This window comes from Octopus bimaculoides, chromosome 10, assembly GCF_001194135.2.
Source record: "Octopus bimaculoides isolate UCB-OBI-ISO-001 chromosome 10, ASM119413v2, whole genome shotgun sequence".
Lineage (NCBI taxonomy): Eukaryota > Metazoa > Mollusca > Cephalopoda > Octopoda > Octopodidae > Octopus > Octopus bimaculoides.
The window spans coordinates 92,800,262-92,823,098 of record NC_068990.1 but is presented as its reverse complement, the minus strand read 5'-3'; the positions used below and the strand labels follow the sequence as shown (position 1 = coordinate 92,823,098).

Sequence of the window (22,837 nt, the reverse complement as noted above, 5' to 3'; positions counted from 1 at the left end):
TAAGACGACCGTTGCTGCCTTAACCACGTTTCCCATCTCTTTGCCGTTTTCTCTTTAGACCTACAATGGAAGAAACACATGTCCACCTTGCTCATCTACGTCATAGACTGTGCACACAAATGCTTCCTTTATGACACTGATGGCTTTGTAAATAAAGAAAGTTTCGACCTGTTGATGACTCCTCTTGTTGACCAGGTAAGGTTTTCACTATCAATCAACTACAGTTATCAACTAGATATACTACATATGTAGTCAGTGAAACTGGAGATGTTCTTTTTTAGTTTTTTATGTTTCATCTTAAGGCTTTTAAAATATCTATTGTATAAACTAATATATATATATTATATTTCTTTATTGCCCACAGAAGGGACAAACAAGGGTAGACAAAGGGTCTATGTCAATTACATTGACCCCCAGTGCGTAACTGGTACTTATTTAATAGACCTTGAAAGGATGAAGTCAACTCCAGCAGAAACATTGCTAAGCATTTCACCCAGCATTCTAATGATTCTGCCCTGTTGTATAAATTAATATAAACACATGAAACCGTATTAAATTGAGACCCTGGTGTGTATGACATTCTGTCTGGCCTAGGGCCCGTTTGATTGTTATTTTACTCAAGTGGACCCTCGTAACCATTCTATGTTTAAAAAAATCTTAGAATTATTGGGAACTGTCAAAATATGTATATTATAGGAGTATAAAACGGTTTATTGCAGATAAAATTTTAAGAAAATCTTGTATGCAAAGCTCGGGGTCAATGACATCCATTGCTTGGAGAAGTGAAAATGTAAAGAGACACATGCATGCACGAATCAAAATTTGGTTTGCATTTAAGTATAAACAATGATGTTTTCTATTTTCCAGATCAGCAACATGTATGACAAGAGATACAACAAACGTGTGAATGACCACTTAATACCGTGTTTAAGCCAGCTCGCTGTGGCTACCCATGACGACACGTTGTGGAAGTCTCTCAACTACCAAGTTTTACTCAAGACTAAACACTCTGCAGTAAACGTAAGAACTTTTCTCTTCATCATTTAACCTGCTGTCATGGGTTGGACAGTTTTGACAGGATCTGAGTCACGTTGAGCTCTAATTCAGCAGCTTTGTAATGGGTCCTTTTGTGTCACTGGCACTAATGAGATCATCAACTAACTTGCAAGACAAGAGGAAGAGAAAAAAATCCCCCTCCCTCTACTCATGATCTAGAAATGGTGGTGGGAGGAGAATATTTATACCAGGTGTTTTCTAACACCAGCCACCATGTTGAGAGGATTCACATCTTCCCATTTCCGGTACCTTAACATTATATCATTCTCTGCAAAATTAATACCTTTGTAAAGGTATTTTACGTACAAATTCCCTGCCCTGTCAATCTTACGATTTATTTTTTAAAAAAAATTTTATTATTATTATTGAATGAAGGCTTTAGTTGCTAATCAGTGAAAATTGTTTGTTACAATAGTATTTTATAATGAGAGAGAGAGAGAGATTATTCTTGCCGTGCCCATGACTTTCAGAAACACTTTTACATGGAATACCCACATTACTTGTTAGCTGACAAGACAATCTGTCCTTCATTAAACACTGTATCTGTGCTTACTACAGTTCTATATTTAAGAGATGAGGAATTATTTACATTTGATGGACATTTGTCCTCATGTTGTGTTAACAAACAAGATGAGGATAAATGTGTTATCTCTTACAACTGCTTCTTTGTTGTAGGTCCGGCTGGCCAGCTTAACAATGATCAATGAATTACATAAAAAGCTTGGAGAAAGTTATCTAAATCTGCTGCCTGAGACTGTACCATTCTTGGCAGAACTAATGGAAGGTAATTTTTTTTTTTTGAAAATAATTGACTAAACTCATGAAATTCTTTTTACAGATTTTACTCAAGGACAAAAGCTAAAATATTTTTGTTTTTGTTGTAGACGAGTGTGAAACAATAGAAAAGAAATGCCAACAAGTACTGTGTGAAATGGAGAAAACACTTGGGGAACCTTTACAGAAATATTTCTGAGGGTTTCATTTGGAAACTGTAAATAAGAATAAAGGTTTATTTGTTTAAAACAAATTCTTTCTAACTGCACTTTATCGTGTTCACAGCTGGATGCCCTTCCATGACTGGACATTCTCACACACATCTTAATCAGTCATGCTCAGCTGCACTACCTAATCTCTGTATTTATATATACACACACACTCACATAATGAAGGCAGTTCAAGGTTAGAACTGTCTCCATAGCACTTGTTGGCAAGGAAACAGATTGTACTGGATGGTCATTAGCAGCAGCAACAATGGTTACAAGGAAGTAAGATAGTGATCAGTGTAGTTTTTCTGTGCAACTCAACTGGTTTCAGTATATAACAGGCCACCCAAAGCTGATCATCTTTTATCTCAGAGATTGCATGCTAAGTGTCAGAGGCCAACATAAAACAGGTTGAGTATGAGCTCTATACTAGCCAGTTTAAACACTGAAAGATTAAGATTAAAAACTTAATGAAATAATAAAATAGTAACTTCTGAGTATAACAAGCCATTTAAAAACAATAATCCCTTGGTCTGTGATAAAACCCTCTTGTTTTTCGCTTGTATTATTTAGAAATATTGCGAGAGGTTTAATAGTGCAATGGATAGAACAGGTCATTTTGAAATTACAAGCAAACCATACAATACTTGTATATTTAAAAAGAGAAGAGAGAAAAAAATGTTAAAGATAAAGTATTTTATTCATGTATTGTCCCAACAACTAGATAAATATGGCATGGGAACATCAGAATCCAGATAATCTCATAAATGACTGCTGCAGCATGGACATAAGTATCTTTTCTATGACCATGATGCCTCAGAAAGAGATCACAATGCCACCTCACCACATGTAAACAGTGCTGATCCTCGTGTATACTTTTACAAACAGACCATTTCAAAATATAAAGAGAAAAAGGAATCGTCTCTGACCAACACACACAAAGAGGAAAAGAAACAATGCTAGTGTAATTATTTACTCAGATCTCCTGAGGACATTGTTCTTGTGTAAACTATTTGGCAAGTGATCAACAAGCCGTTTCAATTGAGTCCATATTAATCAGACTTATCAAAGCTGAACACAGTAAATGTCCCCCACATTATATTCCGTTATTTATTATGGGCTAAGTCAGTTGTGACCAATTACAGACATTTCTTTTTTAACTGAAAATATTACCAAAAAAAAAAAAAAAAAAAAAAAATACAAGATACCAGCAGCCTTCATTGTATCATCTCTCCAGATAATTGCTAAAGGAAAGCCAATGCATGGATCAAATTACATTTGTTTTATAGAAAGGGGCATGCTGTATCAAAAATGGAATAAGAGTCAACAAAATAGTTTTTTTGCTTCCATTTATTATCAAAGAAAGCAGGCATTAAATCCTTTTCAGGCCAACAATGGCGAATGTTTAACAGTACTTCTTGTAGGTTGTTGAAGTGTATGTATGCTGAATCAAGTAGCTTTCTTTTCTTACACTGCAAAATCAGATCTGACATCAACTTTCATTCATCAAACCTTTCATAGTTTAAAGCCAATAACTTTTCCTTAAAAAAAAAAGTGTGTTTTTTGTTTTGTATTTTTTTAATTGGGAGTGGGGGTCAGGTAAAGGGAAGAAAACTCCCTTCATTTTCTTGTCAAAGAATTCATTTCACACCAAGCAACACCAGTGTTGCAAGACTGGTGTGAATGTGTGTGTGTGTGTATAGGGCTGTGTGTGTCCCAATCCTGGCCACCAGAACTTGTGACACACCAATGGTTTTCTATAAAGTGTAACGGTCACGAGCTGTAGATCCAGATTTTTTCGATGTGTCTTCATGCACCTACAAATCATTTAAGAACAAAGAAATAAACAGTGAAACCTAATAATTTTTTTGTAATTAATCATCAAATATTAAGATAAATTAACTAGAATACACTAGACATTTAAAATCTTCATGGGCAAAATATAACTTGGAGTATTTTTTTAATTGAACTCATTTAAAAACAAATTATTTAATTACCTGGTATCCTATAGAAATTTTTTGTGGTATATGAAGTCTCTCTTTCAATTTCTGTCTGTTAAGAAAAAAAAATTTAAAAGATCAGTAACAGATCTACCACAAAATGGTGGAGATTAAAGGCAAGCAGCAATTGGCAGTTGATCAGTAAGCCAAACATTGACTAATGTGAGGATTTAGAATTATTTGAAGCAGCTTATGTTATTTTAGTTTAGAAATGGTAACATTTGAGGTTATCAAAATATGCAGAAAAACTAAACATTCCAAACGTTTACAAGATATTCAGAAATGATTATGTTAATAAAAAAATATTCATGCTACTCACCCAATTTTAATATTTGCATCACCATTGCCTGCATCTCTTGTCCACAGCCCCAATTTGTTACCTTTGGCACGGACACTAACAACAGCCCCACATACAATGTAGCTCATTTCATCAAAAGCCTCACCAATCAGACACAGTAACTTTATAAATGAAATAAATACAAATTATTTCAGGGGGATGAAAAAAAAAAAAAAATTTCATATTCTCCCCTCCCTCCTCGTTATACAACCACAAAACCAATTTAGTGAATCAATTAAAAATATGAAAATCAACAATTTAGGAAAGAAAAGAAAATGAAAATTTTTACCGTTTCCTGCCATAAATGATCCAATTCTGAAGGTCTCTGTTGCCTGTTAAGATTAATAACCCATCTACCACCTCGTTGGTTCTGCTCATCTTCCCACATTGGCTGGATTCCGTCCTTGAAAGAAAAATAAAGGTCAACAATTTAAACGTGAGGCCAGTGTCTGTTGTACAACACATTTTGACAAATCTGTTAAATTGACGAGTAACCCGTTAAACCTCAAAATGTTGCAACCCTAAAACAAATCATTTTATGCTGACAGCCAATTTCAAAATATCTCAAAATTGTAACCCATGAACTATTTTATCGCTTTCCCATGCCAGCACGGAAGACAGACGTCAAATGAGAAGATGGAAAATTCTGATCTCACAGAAGTGATGACAGGTGATTAAGACCTTTGGCAATTTGCTGTGTTTGAGAAGACTCGTCAAGGCAAGTGAAATCATAGTTGTGGCCAGTGCCAGTAACATGTAAAAGGCACCAACTGTACTCTTGTAGTGGTTGGCATTAGGAAAGGCATTCGGCCACAGAAACCAAGCTAAATCAAACTGGCACCTGGTACAGCTCTCTGGCATCCAGTTTCAGTCAAACTATCTAACCCATGCCAGCATGGAAAGCAGACGCTAGGTGATGATGATGGCACAATCATAAAATCTGAATCACAAATACATAGAAGTGTTACTCTCTCAGATTGTTACCCATATATTCCAGCCGGGTCAATACAGCTGATGCTTCTACAGACAATGTTAATTTTAGCACAAATTGACCAGAACAATTCAATCACTTCATAAGCCAGAATCATATATTTTAAAATTTCCTTGCAAAATTATATTTGACTATCAATTTCCCAGACTTCAAAACACCCAAGTTAAAGGCATGTATACATATTACAAGGTTTTGTATACAAGATTCAATGAGAAACATCTAAAGGTTTTGAGATTTTACATATATCAACACCATAGGATCATGGTAAATGCTAAGTCACCTTCAAATTATTGTAATATATTCGTAACAGCATTTACTTTGTGCTAATTGCATCAACTCAGAATTTTGGTTGAAATTCAAAAGGTTGAAGCCATGCACATGGCAGTATGGTTAAGGGTTCAATCTCACAGTGTGATGTCTTTGACCAAGAATATTGTACTAAAGCATCAAGTTTACCAGTGCAAAGTGAAAAGAATTTCATAAACAGTGTCCCTTGGATCGTAGGGCAACCTGCTGTGCTTGAGGAGACCTATTGAGTCAAGTACATCAACATCAAAATGAAATGGAAATTGTAGTTGTGGTCCCCATGCGGGTGGCACGTACAAAGCACCATCCAAACGTGGTTGATGCCAGCCCCCTCTGGCACGTGAAAAGCACCCACTACACTCTCGGAGTGGTTGGCATTAGGAAGGGCATCCAGCTGTAGAAACATTGCCAGATCAGACTGGTGCAGCCTCCTGGCTTCCCAGGCCCCAGTCGAACCGTCCAACCCATGCCAGCATGGAAAACGGGCGTTAAATGATGATGTCTGTGTATTGTTCACTAGTTCTAGCTGGTCTCTCAAAGTAATGGACTATGATAATGGTTTTTTGACCAAAAAGTAATCCAGCAGCAGTAATTAATATTTGTGAACGATATTAGCTTCACCTTCAAGAGACTGACTCTTGTTAGCAAACTACCTCCCTATTTATATTTAAATCAATAGACATCTCGCGTTACTCTTTATTTCACTGGGTTAAACATTTGTCGTACATCCAACTTTTGTTGCTACTTGAATGGCCTTTCCAAGTTTTTTGATTTTCCAACCTTTTTTTTTTTATGTTCCACCTTTTATAAAAAGGACTCAACAAAATGGAGGTATTTGAATCCAAGCTTTCAATTTGCAATAGTGAGGACAATTTTGACAGTGATCATCAAAGAGAAAAGAATGGCCAGTTTTAAATTATCTTCCAAAAAATTTTCCAAGGGACTTAAAACTCGTTGGTAATTTACACTAGAAGATTCCAATTCAAGGGTTTCCTCTAGCTACAAAGAAGGGTCACTACACAGAATATAAATAAATAATGGCTCCTTCATGTCTCAATGCCATTTGTTATTTTTGCCATCTACATATCAGCTTTGCATAGCATTTATCTCAGCTAAATATATCCCATACGGTAATGTTAAAAAAAAAAAATTACATTTCACTGAATTTATTTGTAATTACAATAGCTTTTAAGATAAAAATTGCATCAAATTTATTATCTAAAACAAAATTTGTGACCTTCTGTTCTAAATACGATAGTGAAAAAATTACATTTTTTCTTAATGAAACCAATTTATTCATGAACATTTTCGAGGTGTGTGAAACTGTAAGATTACTTTCCCAGGATACCATAAATATAGGTAAAGTAAATAATGACTACTTCCGGACATGTAAATTAAATTGTAATCTCAGGAGGTTGTCAACAATATAAAAAAAGGCAAACCCACAAAATGGAATAAGATCTTAAAATTGGATAAAAGTTACTGTTGTGGGTTCTCGGTTTGTAGTGGCAAGAAAGATAATGTAAGTCAACATGGTCCCAAAGTTTTAGCCATTCCATACAAATAATTCAGACCAACTTTTGTATTTTGACAGCAACACTACTTCAGTCAAACTGACACAGGAATTAGAAGTTACTGAAACATACAAGTGATTGCAAACATGGGACATATATAATTTGGGGTTTTCTCTTCCTCCATCATGTGACTAGAGACAGGATACTCATTGTAAACATAACAGATATATTGGTGGTGGAAATCACTTCAATTCAATGATTAAATCCACAAAGGAGCTCAAAAGTCATGTGACTAACTGCAAGTTTTAGCAATGGAATTAAAGGCAGGATACACACATAAAAAAACTTTGGGTGGGAAAGTCAAATGTCAGAGAGAGTTACCCCTTACTCAATCCAGTCCAACTACATAAAACAGAAAAGATTAACAGACATGGGGGTTGTACTGAGAATTCTAACCTTAGAAGAAAGATCGAAATGGACATTCTATTGAAATATTTCTGCAGAGTGCATTTCTTTACATCTTACCATAAAAAGAAATAGAGGAATTTTTGAGTATCTTAATGGAAATGATTTTCTTCTAAATATCAGATTTACATTGTTCTTGACTTATTTAAATAAACTAACAAGTTCTGCTTATGAGAGTCAATTTGTCTCATAAGGAATGTATCTCTACAGTTACAGTAGATGCTGCTTTGCCCACCAGACCAAAGAAAAACGTTTTGGGTGTAGATCCAGTCTCTTGAGGCTAATAAGGATTATATACATAAATTTCAAATACTAACAAATTTCAAAGTTTTGTGCTATCTTTACCTCTCAGAAATATTACATTTTAACACTATATTATAGAATAATTCTACAGATTTTAGCAACACTGCATGTGTAAGTCAAACACAATATATGTAAGCAACTTCATAATTGCAATTTATTCCATCTCATTCATTGTAAACAGGGATTTTTGTACAAAATTCAGATAGTTGTTTTACAAAACCAGTTTAAATTCAATTGAAGGATATAGTTGAAATCTAGTAACAAAGGTTTAAAGAGTCCAATAGATATAATAATGCCAAGAACAATGACACTTTCATGACCATATTTCATACAGATGGTAGATATCTCCATGTGAGTGATAAGGGTTCTGCAAATAGCCTTTGGTTAGATAACTACTGAAGTAGTCAAACAATGGCAGTTCTAAAAGTATTGTTAACTCAATATCAATTTATAGAAAACAAGAAACATAAGGATTTAAGTTTCTAGTTGGTTCACAACTGTTGTTAATTCTCTAACTTTTAAAGTTTCCTAATGTGAATCAATGCAACTGTTGCCAGGGTCCAGAACTGCACAGAAACACAATTCAAATAGCATTGTTGTTTGGAGTCAAAAACTGGAACTAAGCATTCTTCTGTAGGAGAAGAATTTAGTCTCAGAACAGAAGGAAGTGCTTGTTAAAAGATTTGCTGTTTGCACCTTGTACATTGAAGTGAACTTCTTTGAAATTTTTTCTTTCACTTTCAGAGAATCATGGGGGTTAATTCCTCAAGCAGTTAGAATTTGGTGATATCATTATTCATTAATTTCGTTGTTAATGATTTTATAAGAGAAAGAGAGCATGGACTTGGAGAAAATGATTGAATGTTTCAGAATTCTCTGCATGCATCAACAATCTATCGATTCTAAGCAGGAGTGGAATTATGTAGTTAATCATTGCATCAATGTTTACATTAGTGCTGTGGACCCTATAAAACTGTTGAACTTTAGAAGCAAAGCCTATTTAGTATTTTCTTCAACTTTTTCCTTAAGAAATCTTGGCCTGGATGAGTGATGAAGTATGCACATCAACATTGCAACATCACCTTCATTACACTAATGGAGATGAAGGTGGTATATCTCAGAATGCTTTTTCTGATTATTAGTTGTGCAGCTTCTAAGTTACAGACACTAACTGGAACACAAATACAGCTTTGAGACAAGAAACCAATACCCAGGAATCAATATCTTGTACATTTACGTGAAAACACAAATTTGTATTCAGCTCGCCTGGGAAGATGAAGGTGACATAACAGGCCCAAACCTCATTCACCATGTACAGTAATCATTACATCCAAGTACCTAGTGTCGTCCCATTCATACAATTTATATTTTTATAACTTTTAAACAGGACTAACTCCAGTTTCTAACAGGATTCGAAAATTGACATAGAAAAAGTAGCAGAGGACTTTTTAAAATTAACCTGAAACATTTGTGATTACACCAAGATAAACTTTATTAAACCTGCAGCAAAATAATACTAGTTGTTTTAATGTAGATTATTCTCTAGGGCATGCTGTAGCTACAACTTAAACCCTTATCTTTTTTAGATTCGAATGACCCTTTACCAAAATAATTGCAACAGAATCAGCTTGTCAATGAGCATTTCTCAATATCTTGTGGTGCTTCTAATGGTCACATCTTTAGTACTTCTACCATTGTTCAAGATCATATGAAGGACTCGGTATCAGATTGTTGTAAGTTAATAAATCCCATCAATAATGTAAGCAATACAACTGCTTACTGGTCTGTGGGAAACAATGATAGTGACCCCCACCAGCTGGTTAGAACTCCCAGCCAATCCCAGTGCTGCTTGACTGGCACGTAAAAAGCACCATTCAAGTGTGGTCAATGTCAGTGCCACATGAAAAGCATCCACTACACTCTTGGAGTGGTTGGCATTAGGAAGGGCATCCAGCTGTAGAAACATTGCCAGATCAGATTGGAGCCTGGTGCAGCTTGCTGGTTTGCCAGTTCTCAGTCAAGCTGTCCAACCCATGCCAGCATGGAAAGCAGACTGACGATGTATTGTGTAAAAACAAAATACTAAATGGACCATCAATTTGATACATTAACCAAGCAGATATTAGAAAAATGATCGCTGCACAAGATACAAAGCTTCCCGATGCTCGTTTTGCACATTGTGACTAAAAACAGATTCTATACTACAGCTGGCAATAAGTGAAGCACCAAAACACTTTATCAAACGACAATTAGATTAAAAGAAGGTTATGGCCATTGTTTGGTAGTTAAATGGAACCATCTACTATTTCATGAAACTTAGTGAAAACACCAACGCAGATAAGTATTGCCAGGAAATTAACAAAATGCACCAAAAACTACCATGTTTAAATCTCGCCAGGTGGTCAATCAAAAAAGGACCAATTCCTTATAATAATTCCCAACCACATATCTGGAAGAACTGTAGACTGAGCTGGGCTATGAAATTACTCCATCCAGTTTATTCCATAAATTTTACTTAGACCAACTACCACCATTTCCTAAAGGTCTTAACTTCCCAAAATGCTTGAGAAAAATGATCAGATCCAAGACTTCAGAATTTCATGCTACTTGGAATAGATGGATTTTTTTGTTGGCAAAAATATGCAGATTTTAATAAATAAAATTTTAGTTGAGGTATATTAAAATACTTATTACTGTTGCACCAAGCCAGTGTGTGATGGGAGAATGTTGTGGGCGTGAGTAGATCTGTTTATGAAAAGGAGTAGGCAGGAACTCAATATTGTGTATTCAGCGAAAGAAACAAGTGCATAAAAATGTGGAATGAAATTTCTGGCAGGTTGACAGAGAACCAGGATGTAAGGTGTGAAAGATACAGAGGAGTAGTTAGCAATAGGAGCACATATGAAGCTCATGACCTGCTCAGGTGGCTTGTCAGAAATAGTCATTTTTTTTGGTTACCTCAAAGTATTTAGTACTGCAGGTGATTGTAGGAAAAATAACAACCAAAGAAAAGACAGTTTAAAAGTTCAGAGCAAGCTATGCGAAGTTTGTCCAATGAGTACAGTACTTCGTCAGAGTGAGGTCTAGGCACTGAGTGCAGATGCATGGCACTGGGAATATGATGCAATGAACAACTCAAGTGATCCACATAGGGTATGAGGTACTACTGAGAGTTTAAGCTTCAACATTTATACAGAAGTAGATGGCAAGATCTTTCTAGTGTTGTTAGAATTGCAATCACCCAGAATGAAATAGAGACATGGTTTGAGCTCCAAAAGGAGAAACTGGTCTTATTTCTAACGTCCTACACTGGGACTCAAGGGAAACACACACAGCAGGTTTCCACAGAGTCTACCAAATTAGACTAATAACACTTAGATTGGGTCAAGGCCATGAGAAGGCATTTGTTCAAGATGCTGTACAGTGGAATTAAATCCAGAAAATGAGGGACTTCTTAATCACACTGATGTCCCCATCATTTAATATTCACTCTCCATGATGGCATAAGCTGGACAGGATCTGAGGAGTTGGGCGTTGAGTCATGCTCCATTACTATCCCTAACCACTTTACAGATTGCTTCTTTGTGGGTACCAGCAACCAGGGGCATCACTTTGCAACTTGCAAGACTGAAGGGCTTAAAGTAAGCCCTATAACAGGAGAAGTGGAGTGTGTATGATGATTTTAGACAAGGTGACGAGGGTGAGGTATGAGAGATTTATAGTTGTGAAAAGGAGGGTAAAAGGAAACCTGGTTAGTTAGGACGAAGAAGTTGTGTGGAGAGGGTCCAGGGCTACTTCATATGGAGTAGTAATGGATGGAAAGTACAACAGAAGAGAACAAGAAAGAGAGAATGGATGGGGATGAACAGGTTCCAGAGAAAATGGCTGGAGCTGAGTTGTGAAGGACAGGGCAGGGAGAGGGGGATGGCAATAGTTGGGCAAAGAATAATAATACAAGGCATGACTGATAAAGTAATGACCAAGGTGAGGAGGGAGATGGACATTAGTAGAGGTGGGTACAGGTACAGTGATGAGGATAAACCAATAGTCTCATATACATAGGCCTAGTGAAGGATGGGGGGAGGTACAATGAAGGGGGTAGTTCATAGGTGATGGAGAGATAAGAGAGAGAAGAGTTATTTAAGTGATTCAGAGGAGTGAAAGAGGGAAGCTAATCAACAGGTAGATAAGAAGGATGATCAGCAGAGCAGTACCCCTACAAATATACACATGCCCCAAAATATATATATATATATATATATATATATACGCCGAGCAAAATCGCAGTCGTGGCAGATACCGGTGTGTCACAAATGGCACCCGTGCCAGCGGCACATAAAAGCACCCATTACACTCTCGGAGTGGTTGGCATTAGGAAGGGCATCCAGCCAAATCAGATTGGATCCTGGTGCAGCCTTCCAGCCTGCCAGCCCAGTCGAATTGTCCAACCCATACCAGCATGGACAACGGACGTTAAATGATGATGAGGTATAAAATGCTCAGCTTCCAGGGTAGCATGGGTTGGACAGTTTGACAGGATCTGACAAAACAAAGGTCTACGTTCTGCCACAATGTCTACTCTAGAATGGTTTCTAAGGCTGGATTGCCAAACACTTTACAGACCCTTAACTATATTTCTAAAATAATCTTGAATTTGCACTGGTTTAATAAAACAGCTAATTTTATATTTATCAACATATGAGATTTTTGGAACACAATTTAATGAAAGGTTCTTAACCAAATCTGTTTCGTAATTTTTGTCTCAAAGTGAATCTAATTCTAGGTAAATTCAACAAAATAAAAATTACTTAAATTTCATTTGAACATCAGCATAGATAATGAGTCATGAGCTTAATATTCAATGAACATGCAAACTTTAATATGAATTGTGCAAATTATTGGATTATCTATCAGTTGAATATAATGCACATAAGTGTACCAGAAAGGCAAAACAGAACAAAATACCAGAATTTGTCTCTGAAGAAAACTAGCAAATGAAATATACCATCAGACAATGAATATCCAAAACGGCTAAACAGACACAACTTGAATGCTTTTTGGAAACTCAGAACTAAACAGTAACAACTTAACATTCTATGAAATAAGCAGAGCCTTGGAGTAATTGTTTGAAATGCTAGAAATAGTAACCAAATTTCCCTCAACTCACAAACCTACAGTCTTAAAGGATATGGAGAACAACATACTTCCTAATATACAAAAAGACACTCAAACCATTTTTTATAAGGAAGATGTGATAGTTATGATGAGCATTTTTACAGGTTTGCCTGATCAGACTTGACCTGGGGTTAAACAACAACTATTGACACGGTCTTTAAACAGTTACTTGAAATGTCAGAAATAAATCTCCCTCAAATAGACAAGTAGGGAGATCATGGCTTCATAGGGTAGATTAGAGTTATCATGGGACTAAAAAACAAGGACTGCTATGGATATTGGCCAGCTAAAAATAGCAGCATTCTAAGCTCACATAAATCATTGTCTCCTGATATGCAAAAAAGCAGCTGAAAAGCTTTCATTGAAAGTTAGAAATAATCAGCTCGATTCCTTTCAAACCATACATACTACTGCCTTTAAGATGATCACCAGAAAAACTAATCCCAATCTCAGAGCGACTATCTTTGAGATGGTTATATGTGCACTAATAAAATATATTCACACACAAAATTGCTGAAATGTTCAATTACAAGGGTAAAGAGCAGTGGTAATCTTAATATGTGTGTGTGTGTGTGTGTGTGTGTGTGTGTGTGTGTGTGTGTGTGTGTGTGTGTGTGTGTGTGTGTGTGTACACACATACAATAAAATTTTGTAGATAAACTTTGGTTATCCATAATTTACATCCAAATAAACAAAATGTTTCCAGTGATTTATAAGACGCGATTGGACGGGATACATTGTTCCATTCATGTACTTCAGGATCAATAAACACATGTATATATTAAAATAATTCAAATAAAAATTTAAATGAAGACATTCTATTCGAGTATATAATGATAACATAAAAACATAAGAAACGTGTGTGTAGATACATGTAATTGAGGGAGATTAAAAATTATGAATAAAGTTCAGCAATACGAAATATCACGAAAAGTAAAAGTCAGTTAAAAGCCTACAGCCGTTTCAGAAAATATTAAAGGGCTGTAGGAACAATCCATATTCAGCTCCATCGAAATAATATTTTCTTCTTCAGGGTTCACTATTCATGGTAAAGTCAAGTTCTACATGATGAATTTGTATTGGTGGGTAGACGTCAAATAATTAAATAATTAAAAATATAATTGACAAAATAGATGCTGAGATAGAATCGTTTATAAAGAAAAATAGTTGAATAGGTAGACAGATGAGCGTGTGACTAATCATTTAACTTGTGGCCTATTGGAATATTCTCTGCCGGTGACAAAGGGCCTCTCGCTCAGAGAAAAAGGTAGACTGTATGACTCGTGTGCAAACAGTTATGCTATACGGCAGTAAAACATGGGCCATGACTGCTAAGGACATGCGTAAGCTTGCAAAAAAAATGAAGCTAGTATGTTCTGCTGGATGTGTAATGTCAGTGTGCATACATGACAGAATGTAAGCGCCCTGAGAGAAAAGTTGGACATAAGAAGCATCAGATATGATGTGCAAGAGAGACAACTGCGCTGGTATGGTCGTGTTGTGTATGGGTGAGGACAGCTGTGTGAAAAAGTGTCACACCCTAACAGTAGAGGGAACCTGTGGAAGAGGTAGACCCAGGAAGACATGGGATGAGGTGGTGAAGCACGACCTTTGAACGTTGAGCCTCACCAAGACAATGACAAGTAACCAAGACCTTTGGAGATATGTTGTGCTTGAGAAGACCTGGCAATCCAAGTGAGACCAGTGCAGCATAACCAGCCCATTTAAGAGTACCCTTCCATCATTGGCCAATAAACTATGCTTACGAAGACCTGTTGAGTCAAGTGAAGTCATTGCTGATGCCGATGCCAGTGGCTCCTGTGCCGGTGGTATGTGAAAAGCACCCACTACACTCTCGAAGTGGTTAGGAAGGGCATCCAACTGTAGACATCTTGCCAGATCAGATTGGAGCCTGGTACAGCCTTCTAGCTTGCCAGTCCTCAGTCAAACTGTCCAACCTATGCCAGCATGGAAAGCGGACATTAAATGATTTTAAATCCATATATTTATGCGTTCTAATCTAAGCCGTATTTTTATACAGCAAAAAATTTAAAAGTCGATAAATATTTATGCTTACAGCAGACTAAAACATCCGTAATCTTATTTAATAGTACATTTTTATTTTTGTTGCTGGCATAAAGGATACTAATTGATTCTTTTATGCAAAGTCTACATTTTCATATATGTGCTGTAAGGTGCAGATTCAGTGATTATCAACCATTTCAAATTATACTGTTTCTGCTTTGAGATGATTATTATATGTTGCTAACAGTTCTACACGAGATGAGGAATTATGTACATTATTAACATTTGACGGAATACCTTAGGAATGAGAACTCAGGTTCGAAATTTCCCCAAGACACCTGATGGAGGCTGGAGAGTATATCAGCCAAAACGTGTTAAAGAAGATGAGGACAAATATGTCAATGTAAGTAATGTAAATGATCTTTAAATCAGTACACTGTAGGTTTTACCACAGTTGTTTTCATTGGTCAAACTTTTTAAAGAGATAAGCCATTCTAAACTCTCTTCAACTATCCATTATCTTTAAGCATTAGCAAGACAGTACTATTATCAGGTATTTCAACACAGAATAGCCAAAGCTTACCTTGAACATAGAATAATCACAGCCATATGGGATCTTGCTAGCTCTCTGAACATGGTTATATAACCTGAAAAACAGAAAGAAAAAAAATTAACAACCAAATTTAACCATAGATTAAATAGAAATTTTCAAATATTGAATAACATTTTACTTACGACCAGAAGTCTTCAACAGTATCAAATGTTGTCACTAATTTCAAGTTGGAAACCCAATTTTTAGTTTTATCATTTTTGTAAAACCATAAAGCCCATTTGAATTGCAATGGGTGCTTGATAAGGGCATCAGGAGAAACAGTGTCACACGATTCAGAATTCTCTTCACCTGACTCAGGGTCTGGACTCTGCCGGTTTTCCTATTGTAAGAAAAATACACAGCTAGATTATTCTAAAATATATATAAACTCTATTTGGTAAAAATTCATAACAGTAAAAAAAAGAAAAAAGTCATGACTACAAGTGAAATTGTAGTTCATTAATGTTAGTAGATAAAAAATTTTTAAACACTACTGAATACAAGTCAAGTTTCAGACTTTGACCACCAAAGCAAGACAATGAGGAGAGCCAACAAAGACTGGTGACTGTGGAATTAAAACAAATGGAAATAATCATTGGTGTTTAAAAGAAAAAAAGTCAGCTTTATGCCTTAGTTGACTGGCTGTTATCTACAGAGGAAGCTTCCTGGAGATCAATTCCTCAATATACAACACAGTCTTTTCGACAAAGAACATGCTTTAAGACTCAGTGACAGTTGACACTGCTAAGAACTTCAGTAAAAGAATACGGAGACAAAGTAACAGACAAGGTTATTTTTGTAATGGAGGTGACAACTCTAGAAGTGAACAGGAGAAGGAGTTTATAAAACAATTCAAAGTTTGCTTGTGACCTGTCATTATCTTCATTTTTTTTTTTTTTTTACACACTTTTTTTTATACAAAATATTTGTTAGGTTTTAAAAGAGAGGCAGAAGTTAAAGTCCCAGAATGGCAATGAGGTGGGGAGATGACATGGTCATTAAAATAGTTTTAAATCATAGGTTATGATCAAGAAGGTAGAAGAAGAAAGAACAGCAGTGGTTAAGGATAAGGTAACCAAGTTCAGAACAATGGTGTCATGATAATGAAAAACAAGAGTTAAACAGTGGAGTTGTGATTTAAAGACATTGCAGATGAGAGAAGGGGTTGAGTTCAACAATTGTGAAATGAAACTGAAAACATCCATGCAATCTTAGCTTCAAGGAGGTTGTGAGCTGATATTGAATATTTTAACCCTTTAGTTACCACCATATTTCAGTTGAAATATACTAGTTTCAATTAATGTTTAAAATTATTTAGCAAAAATAACTCATTAAACAGGTGTTTGGAACCTAAATTAACAATCACTTTAAAACTGGAATTTGTATCATGGAACAAGAGGCAGTCTCAGGGGATGCCTAAACTGTCTGCTGCAGTTTGACTGGGGGGGGGGGGGACTTGCTCCCACACAAACTATCCTATCCAAATAGGTATGGAAAATGTATTAAAAACAAAATATTTAAGATTAATATATTTTGCAAAAGTGGTTGCAGTTATCAAATGAATAAAGTTACATCGATGTTTAGTGCATAAAAGAAAATAGTGATACCAACAAACCCGCGCCAGCGTGTAAAAAGGACGTTAAATGATGATGATGACATGATAAAGGATTAAATCGGTCACTTAAAACCTAGTTCTCGAGTTACTTTTTAAAGACAGTGAAGAGCTTTGGGGGTATATTCTCAATCCTGCCAGAACTGACAGTTTCAATCCTTCAGGGACTGTTGTATGTAACAGGATCAATTCCAACCAACTTATAACTCCGCTGCAAGTTGTATCAAGGTAAGAAGTTACCGTATAAACAACAAACGTCCAAGTAGTAGTAGCTCAAAACTTAACATTTAAAACGGGCTTTAGTTTTAGTACACAGTTTAAGTAAACGCATATTTTTAACTGATATTTAATTTTAATGGGCCAAAGGATTTATACACATCAAATTGTATTCCGTCTAATATGACAAAGAATTTTCTGGAAAAGTATCAGAAAATGGTCTGGAAAATATTTTTGGCAGCAAAATGTATGTCTGCCAAAGATAAGTTTTACACTTCGCTGTTAGAGGAAGGGAGGAAAAGAAGTATTTAAAATATTAATCAATTAGTGATAGTAATTAGAAATTGTTTTGGAAATGAAGACATGAAGGTCGTGGCTATAAATATAAGTATTATCTGCTATTTATACACTGAATTAACCGTTCTCAGCTTCTCTGCTAAATAACCTGTTTGTAAACAGCTGGTTAGCAATACAAGTGGGTTTTACCTCCTAAACACACTACTATATATATACACTAGTTCAAACATACGGTGGAAGAATAATACTAATTAATTTTGTTAATTACAAAACTACATTGTTTTGAAGTTAATGAATACCACAACAGTCAGCAGATAGAGTATTTTTATTTCATTAAGCTAAATTATACATTTATGTAAAAGAATTTTTCTGCGACGAGTCAAGTAATTTTTTTTAAATACTTTTTAATTCTAATCCACGTGTGCGTTTTATATGTTAGTTAAACGTTCACAGCATCATGTAGGACCAGGTAATTCAAATAGTGGTAAACAATACGAGCCGGTTTCTATTCCTGATTGATCAACCAGGTCGGTCCTAATCAAAGACATTCCAAACGTGACCATACTGTCTTTTTAGGCGAAATTTAGAATTACATTACCTAAAGGGTCCTTATAACAATGGGGTGATGGGATGACAGTTATTTGAAGGGTTTCAAATGAAACATTTCTCCAACATCAGTCTCATTAAGCAGCAATAACTCCCTAAGCTAAGTTGTTAGGCTAACAATACCACCCACTTCGGCCGCAAATGCGGTTCGATAAAAATAGGGGAAAATCTATTCGTCTCAAGATACGAACATTAAAGTTGTTGGAATAAAGACAAAACAGGCAAAGAAATATAAAGATATTTTAAATTCTTATTAAGGGAAAATGAAAGGTAGTGTTGTAGACAAGTGAGAAGAGAAACTGTCGGCAAAGAAAATAAGTAAAAACTGATGTAATATTATACGAGCGTGTGTGTGTGAGGTATGACTATTTAAAATATGGTGGGAAGAAACAATGCAGCGATCAAAACTCGAAAATTATATTTATCAAAAAAATCCCGATGGATGAGTGTGGCTAAACTGAATGCAACTATGAAAAAAAGGAAGTCAGAGCAGTAAAGTTGCCAATGACGAAATGGCAAGTCTTTTGTAGAGTTGGAGATGGTAAATGAAAAATAAGGTTTGGTGGGAAAGAGAGGGAAAGTGAGAGGAGCAGCGAGTGAGGTGGTAGCAAAACCTAGCTGTGGTGCACTGTCAAAACCGCCACAGTTTTTCACTTTTCATACACAGCATTCTTGGATATCTCTCCCACAAAATTATTTTAACCGACTTAACAGCACTTACAGAATACTGCAAACACATATATGTATTATATGCACGCACACACACACGTACTATGTGAAGAAGTCTAACAAAAAGATTCTCTACAAATGTTAATATTAAACAGGCTACTTCTTTAAAAAAAACCCGCTAACCTAATATGTATATTAACAAAGAAAAACTAGTCATACAATTTTGTGGGTGGGTGTATGTTATACATGTTTGTGTGTGTGTGTATATATAATAATAATAATAATAATAATATCAGGGATAAAATCCAAAATTACAGGTAAAAACTCAATTAAAATCAATTTATTAAAAATTAAAATTAAATCAAGTTTGACAGTAAAATATATATAAATATATGTGACAGGATTTTCATGAACCTTGGTTCTTTTCCCTAAAACTATATACATATATATATATAGTGTGTGTGTGTGTATTAAAGGATTGCTTGATCGATACGACCGATAGCGTTACATTTTAACACCTAAACTGTTACTGATAAACTGTGAATAACTGTGTGTGTGTGTGTGTGTGTGTATATAGAGATAGATAGGTAAGAGTGTGTGTGTGTGTGTGTGTGTATGCATGTGTAATAACATCGTAAATCAGTAACGTTTTTAATCAAACTCACGTCAGGCACAAATTCGGGCCGAACAAAGTGTAATGAGGAGTTTTCGTTATTTTTTTTTTTTTTCTATTTGAAAAAACAGTGTTTAATGAAAGAAAATCACCTGAAAGAATTGTTGTGTGAAAGTAATGATAATGCAAGGTGTGACAGTATAGACAGACGACAAAGATGGGTTGGAGAGAGAGAGAGAGACACATGTTAAAGGATTTCTGAAAGACAGATATATATATATTAAAAATAAGGGGTTAAAAAGGTGGTTAGGAAGTGTTGCAAGTTTAATAAAACGATGGGCGAAAAATCGGAAAGCGTTTCGTTTGAACACATGTTACACGGCGTTAGAGCAGAGATGGGATGCCTTCGCTAAGCTTGCCTACATTGTTCAATAAGGTTTAAAAATCAAATGGATTTTGTCTGAAGCGGTTATATTATACATGTGTGTGCATTTGAGAATATTCGAGAAACTCAGGAAAAGGTGAACGGAACAATCCCACCACATATTACACTTTCTATACACACACACACACACACATATATATATAATATATACACACGTACATCTATCGGTTACTTCGTGGTTCGATAGAAGCCGACTTCGATGGTTTTCCTATGGAAGTACTCAATACACGATGCGTGTAGAGTTTCAGGTTTTTTTAATTTAATATTTCACACTTCGCTCGTTCTGACGCCTTGTCGTTTTCGGTATTATATATGTATTATACACACAGGCATATGTATATGTGGTGTGTATGTATATATTGTAGATACACACAGAAATATTTAATGTACACGTATGAGGTTGTGTGTGTGGTTATGAGACAAAAGGGAGACAGTGGAGAGGCAGTAACAGCATTAAAAAACCGACCGAATGACGGGTGTATTATAGATGAAGTAAGAAAGAAAAAAGAAGACAAATCCATGGAGGAGGAAAACAGGATGGAGGGTGTGTATACAGAGATGGATAGCTGCATGTGTGTGAAACAAGAAGACACTTACCTCTCGCTCTTCAACTTGCTCGGAAGCCATGATAGTTGTAAAGATAATCTCTTCACTGTCACGTGGTAGCCGGCGTTGCACGAGAACGAGGCAATCGTGGCGTCTTTTAACGGAAATATCCGAATGTCTCGATTTCATATCACACACCAACTCGCAGCTCAGTGTGTGTGTGTCTGTGTGTTAAATACAAGTTTTTATATTAAATGCTATTCTAAATGGTTATTAAAATTCTTTATTCGATATTTACAAGACCTTATTTATAAGATGAGAAAATAATTGCGGCATTTATGCATTTCCGAAAAAGTTACGGTGGGACGTGTTTCGACTGGGAATCGAAATCTCGATTCCTGTGTATCGTGAACTACCCCCCCCCCGTTATTTAGCCGGCAATTAGCAATTATTTTATTGGTTTACAATAACAATTTCGAATATTTAAAGTAAATTCTATTTCAGTGGTTATTATTATTATTTAAAATGCACATGAAAATTACCTAAAATTGGTAATTCGAAGACTTATGTATTTCAAATTTAAACTCCCAACAAACTTATCTTCAATTGAATAAAACGGGAGACGTCCCTCTCCATCAAGTTAATATAATCTTTGAAAACAAATTCTACCACTTTCTTTGGCATTTGCGCTTGAGTTTCCTCTTCGCTACAAACGCCAACCGGTAATTTTGTAGAGAAATTATGGCGAATGGAATAAATATATTTTTGAATCCATGAGCTAAGTTAAAAATCAAATATCTGCACTATCCAGTAACTTTATACTGTTCACCGAGCCTAGGTTATTCCTGCAGCAGCCGTGGTCAGAGCTACACCAAAAGATATGACTGCTTTGTCAAACAGACTACTTCTACGGCATGCCTGTCCATTTGATCAGTGTCCAAGCTATGATTATGATCAAATCATCAGCTGTAAAAAGTGCTGATTTAAAATTTGGTATTTAATTCTTGGAATTAATTTCTGTTTCAAAGATAGTAAGTCATTGCTCACTTCTGATACTAATTCTCTTTGAGGGCCACAATAACACATGTAAATTCCTGTATAAATATGATGTGCTTTGTTTAGAAAAAAAATCAATTTATACAGGTGAATGAAGAAGCCTTTTCACCTGGATGTAATCATTCTCAAACAATAAAATGATGGACTCAATAAACTATTTTTGTTGTTTAGCCCCAGGTCAGACCACATCATAGATATACAATGTGTGTGTGTGTGTTATTCATACAGTATTAAAAATTTAGTCTTATAACAGCCAATTCACATTACTGAACGGTTACATGCTAAAGATTCTTTCAAGCCTCTACTCCCTGGAGCAAAGGTGGGAGAGGTATGCAGTAATATACATCTGGAAGGAATTGTGCCAAATTTTGGCATTGAAAGCTACACCAATGCCAGAATAGGTCGACACTGCACTCACCACTTCACAGAGCACATTGGATGTATTTCTTCACGGCGCCACTACAGAGTTTGACTAGCCATCAGCAAGACTGAATACCTCTCTCAAGCCCTGTGTGTGTGTGTGTGTGGTAGAAACTCCATATGTTGTACACAGTGCAAGCTTTGGACACAAGAGGTGTAGTGGTATCACAGGAAGGTTAGCATGAGAGGTTAAAAGTATGAAAGAAGAGGTCAGAGGAGGATTAGAGGAGATACATGGCTACCCTGCAGTATATGAGCATATGTGGGTATATTTAGGGTGGAGTTGTGAAGAGAGATAAAGATGGTAGTGACAGGGTGTCAGGGGTTAGAAGAACAGATAGCGTGGTGGATAGAAGTCGTGAGACTGTTTGGGGAGAGTGAAGTATGTTTAATAATAATCATCATCATCATCATCATCATCGTTTAACGTCCGCTTTCCATGCTAGCATGGGTTGGACGATTTGACTGAGGACTGGTGAAACCGGATGGCAACACCAGGCTCCAGTCTGATTTGGCAGAGTTTCTACAGCTGGATGCCCTTCCTAACGCCAACCACTCAGAGAGTGTAGTGGGTGCTTTTACGTGTCACCCGCACGAAAACGGCCACGCT

General features: G+C 35.9%; 2 protein-coding genes across 2 annotated transcripts in view; one reads left to right on the top strand and one right to left on the bottom strand.

The window, feature by feature from the left end:
• LOC106876566 (HEAT repeat-containing protein 1) overlaps positions 1-3,242 on the top strand; it is a 45,960-nt gene extending 42,718 nt beyond the window's left edge. The window contains exons 42-45 of the mRNA XM_014925162.2: positions 59-195; positions 868-1,020; positions 1,732-1,840; positions 1,941-3,242. Coding sequence (XP_014780648.1) covers positions 59-195; positions 868-1,020; positions 1,732-1,840; positions 1,941-2,029 — 488 coding nt within the window. The 3' untranslated portion in view covers positions 2,030-3,242. The remainder of the gene's footprint in view (positions 1-58; positions 196-867; positions 1,021-1,731; positions 1,841-1,940) is intronic.
• Positions 2,721-20,955, bottom strand: LOC106876569 (eukaryotic translation initiation factor 4E). Its single transcript, XM_014925168.1, has 7 exons — positions 20,803-20,955; positions 15,891-16,087; positions 15,739-15,802; positions 4,666-4,779; positions 4,359-4,498; positions 4,037-4,091; positions 2,721-3,856 (listed from the first exon to the last, which is right to left on the bottom strand). Exons 1-7 carry the CDS (start codon positions 20,938-20,940, stop codon positions 3,797-3,799), a joined length of 768 nt encoding a protein of 255 aa, XP_014780654.1. The 5' UTR covers positions 20,941-20,955; the 3' UTR covers positions 2,721-3,796.
• Between the last annotated feature and the right edge of the window lie 1,882 nt (positions 20,956-22,837).

Bases quoted from the DNA above. Each gene is read 5' to 3' on its own strand.
- LOC106876569 (XM_014925168.1), bottom strand. From the start codon at position 20,940: ATGAAATCGAGACATTCGGATATTTCCGTTAAAAGACGCCACGATTGC. The intron at 4,499-4,665 runs GTAAAAATTTTC...TCATTTATAAAG, and splicing joins ATCATTTATGGCAGGAAACG to TTACTGTGTCTGATTGGTGA. The intron at 3,857-4,036 runs GTAATTAAATAA...AATGATTTGTAG, and splicing joins AAATTTCTATAGGATACCAG to GTGCATGAAGACACATCGAA.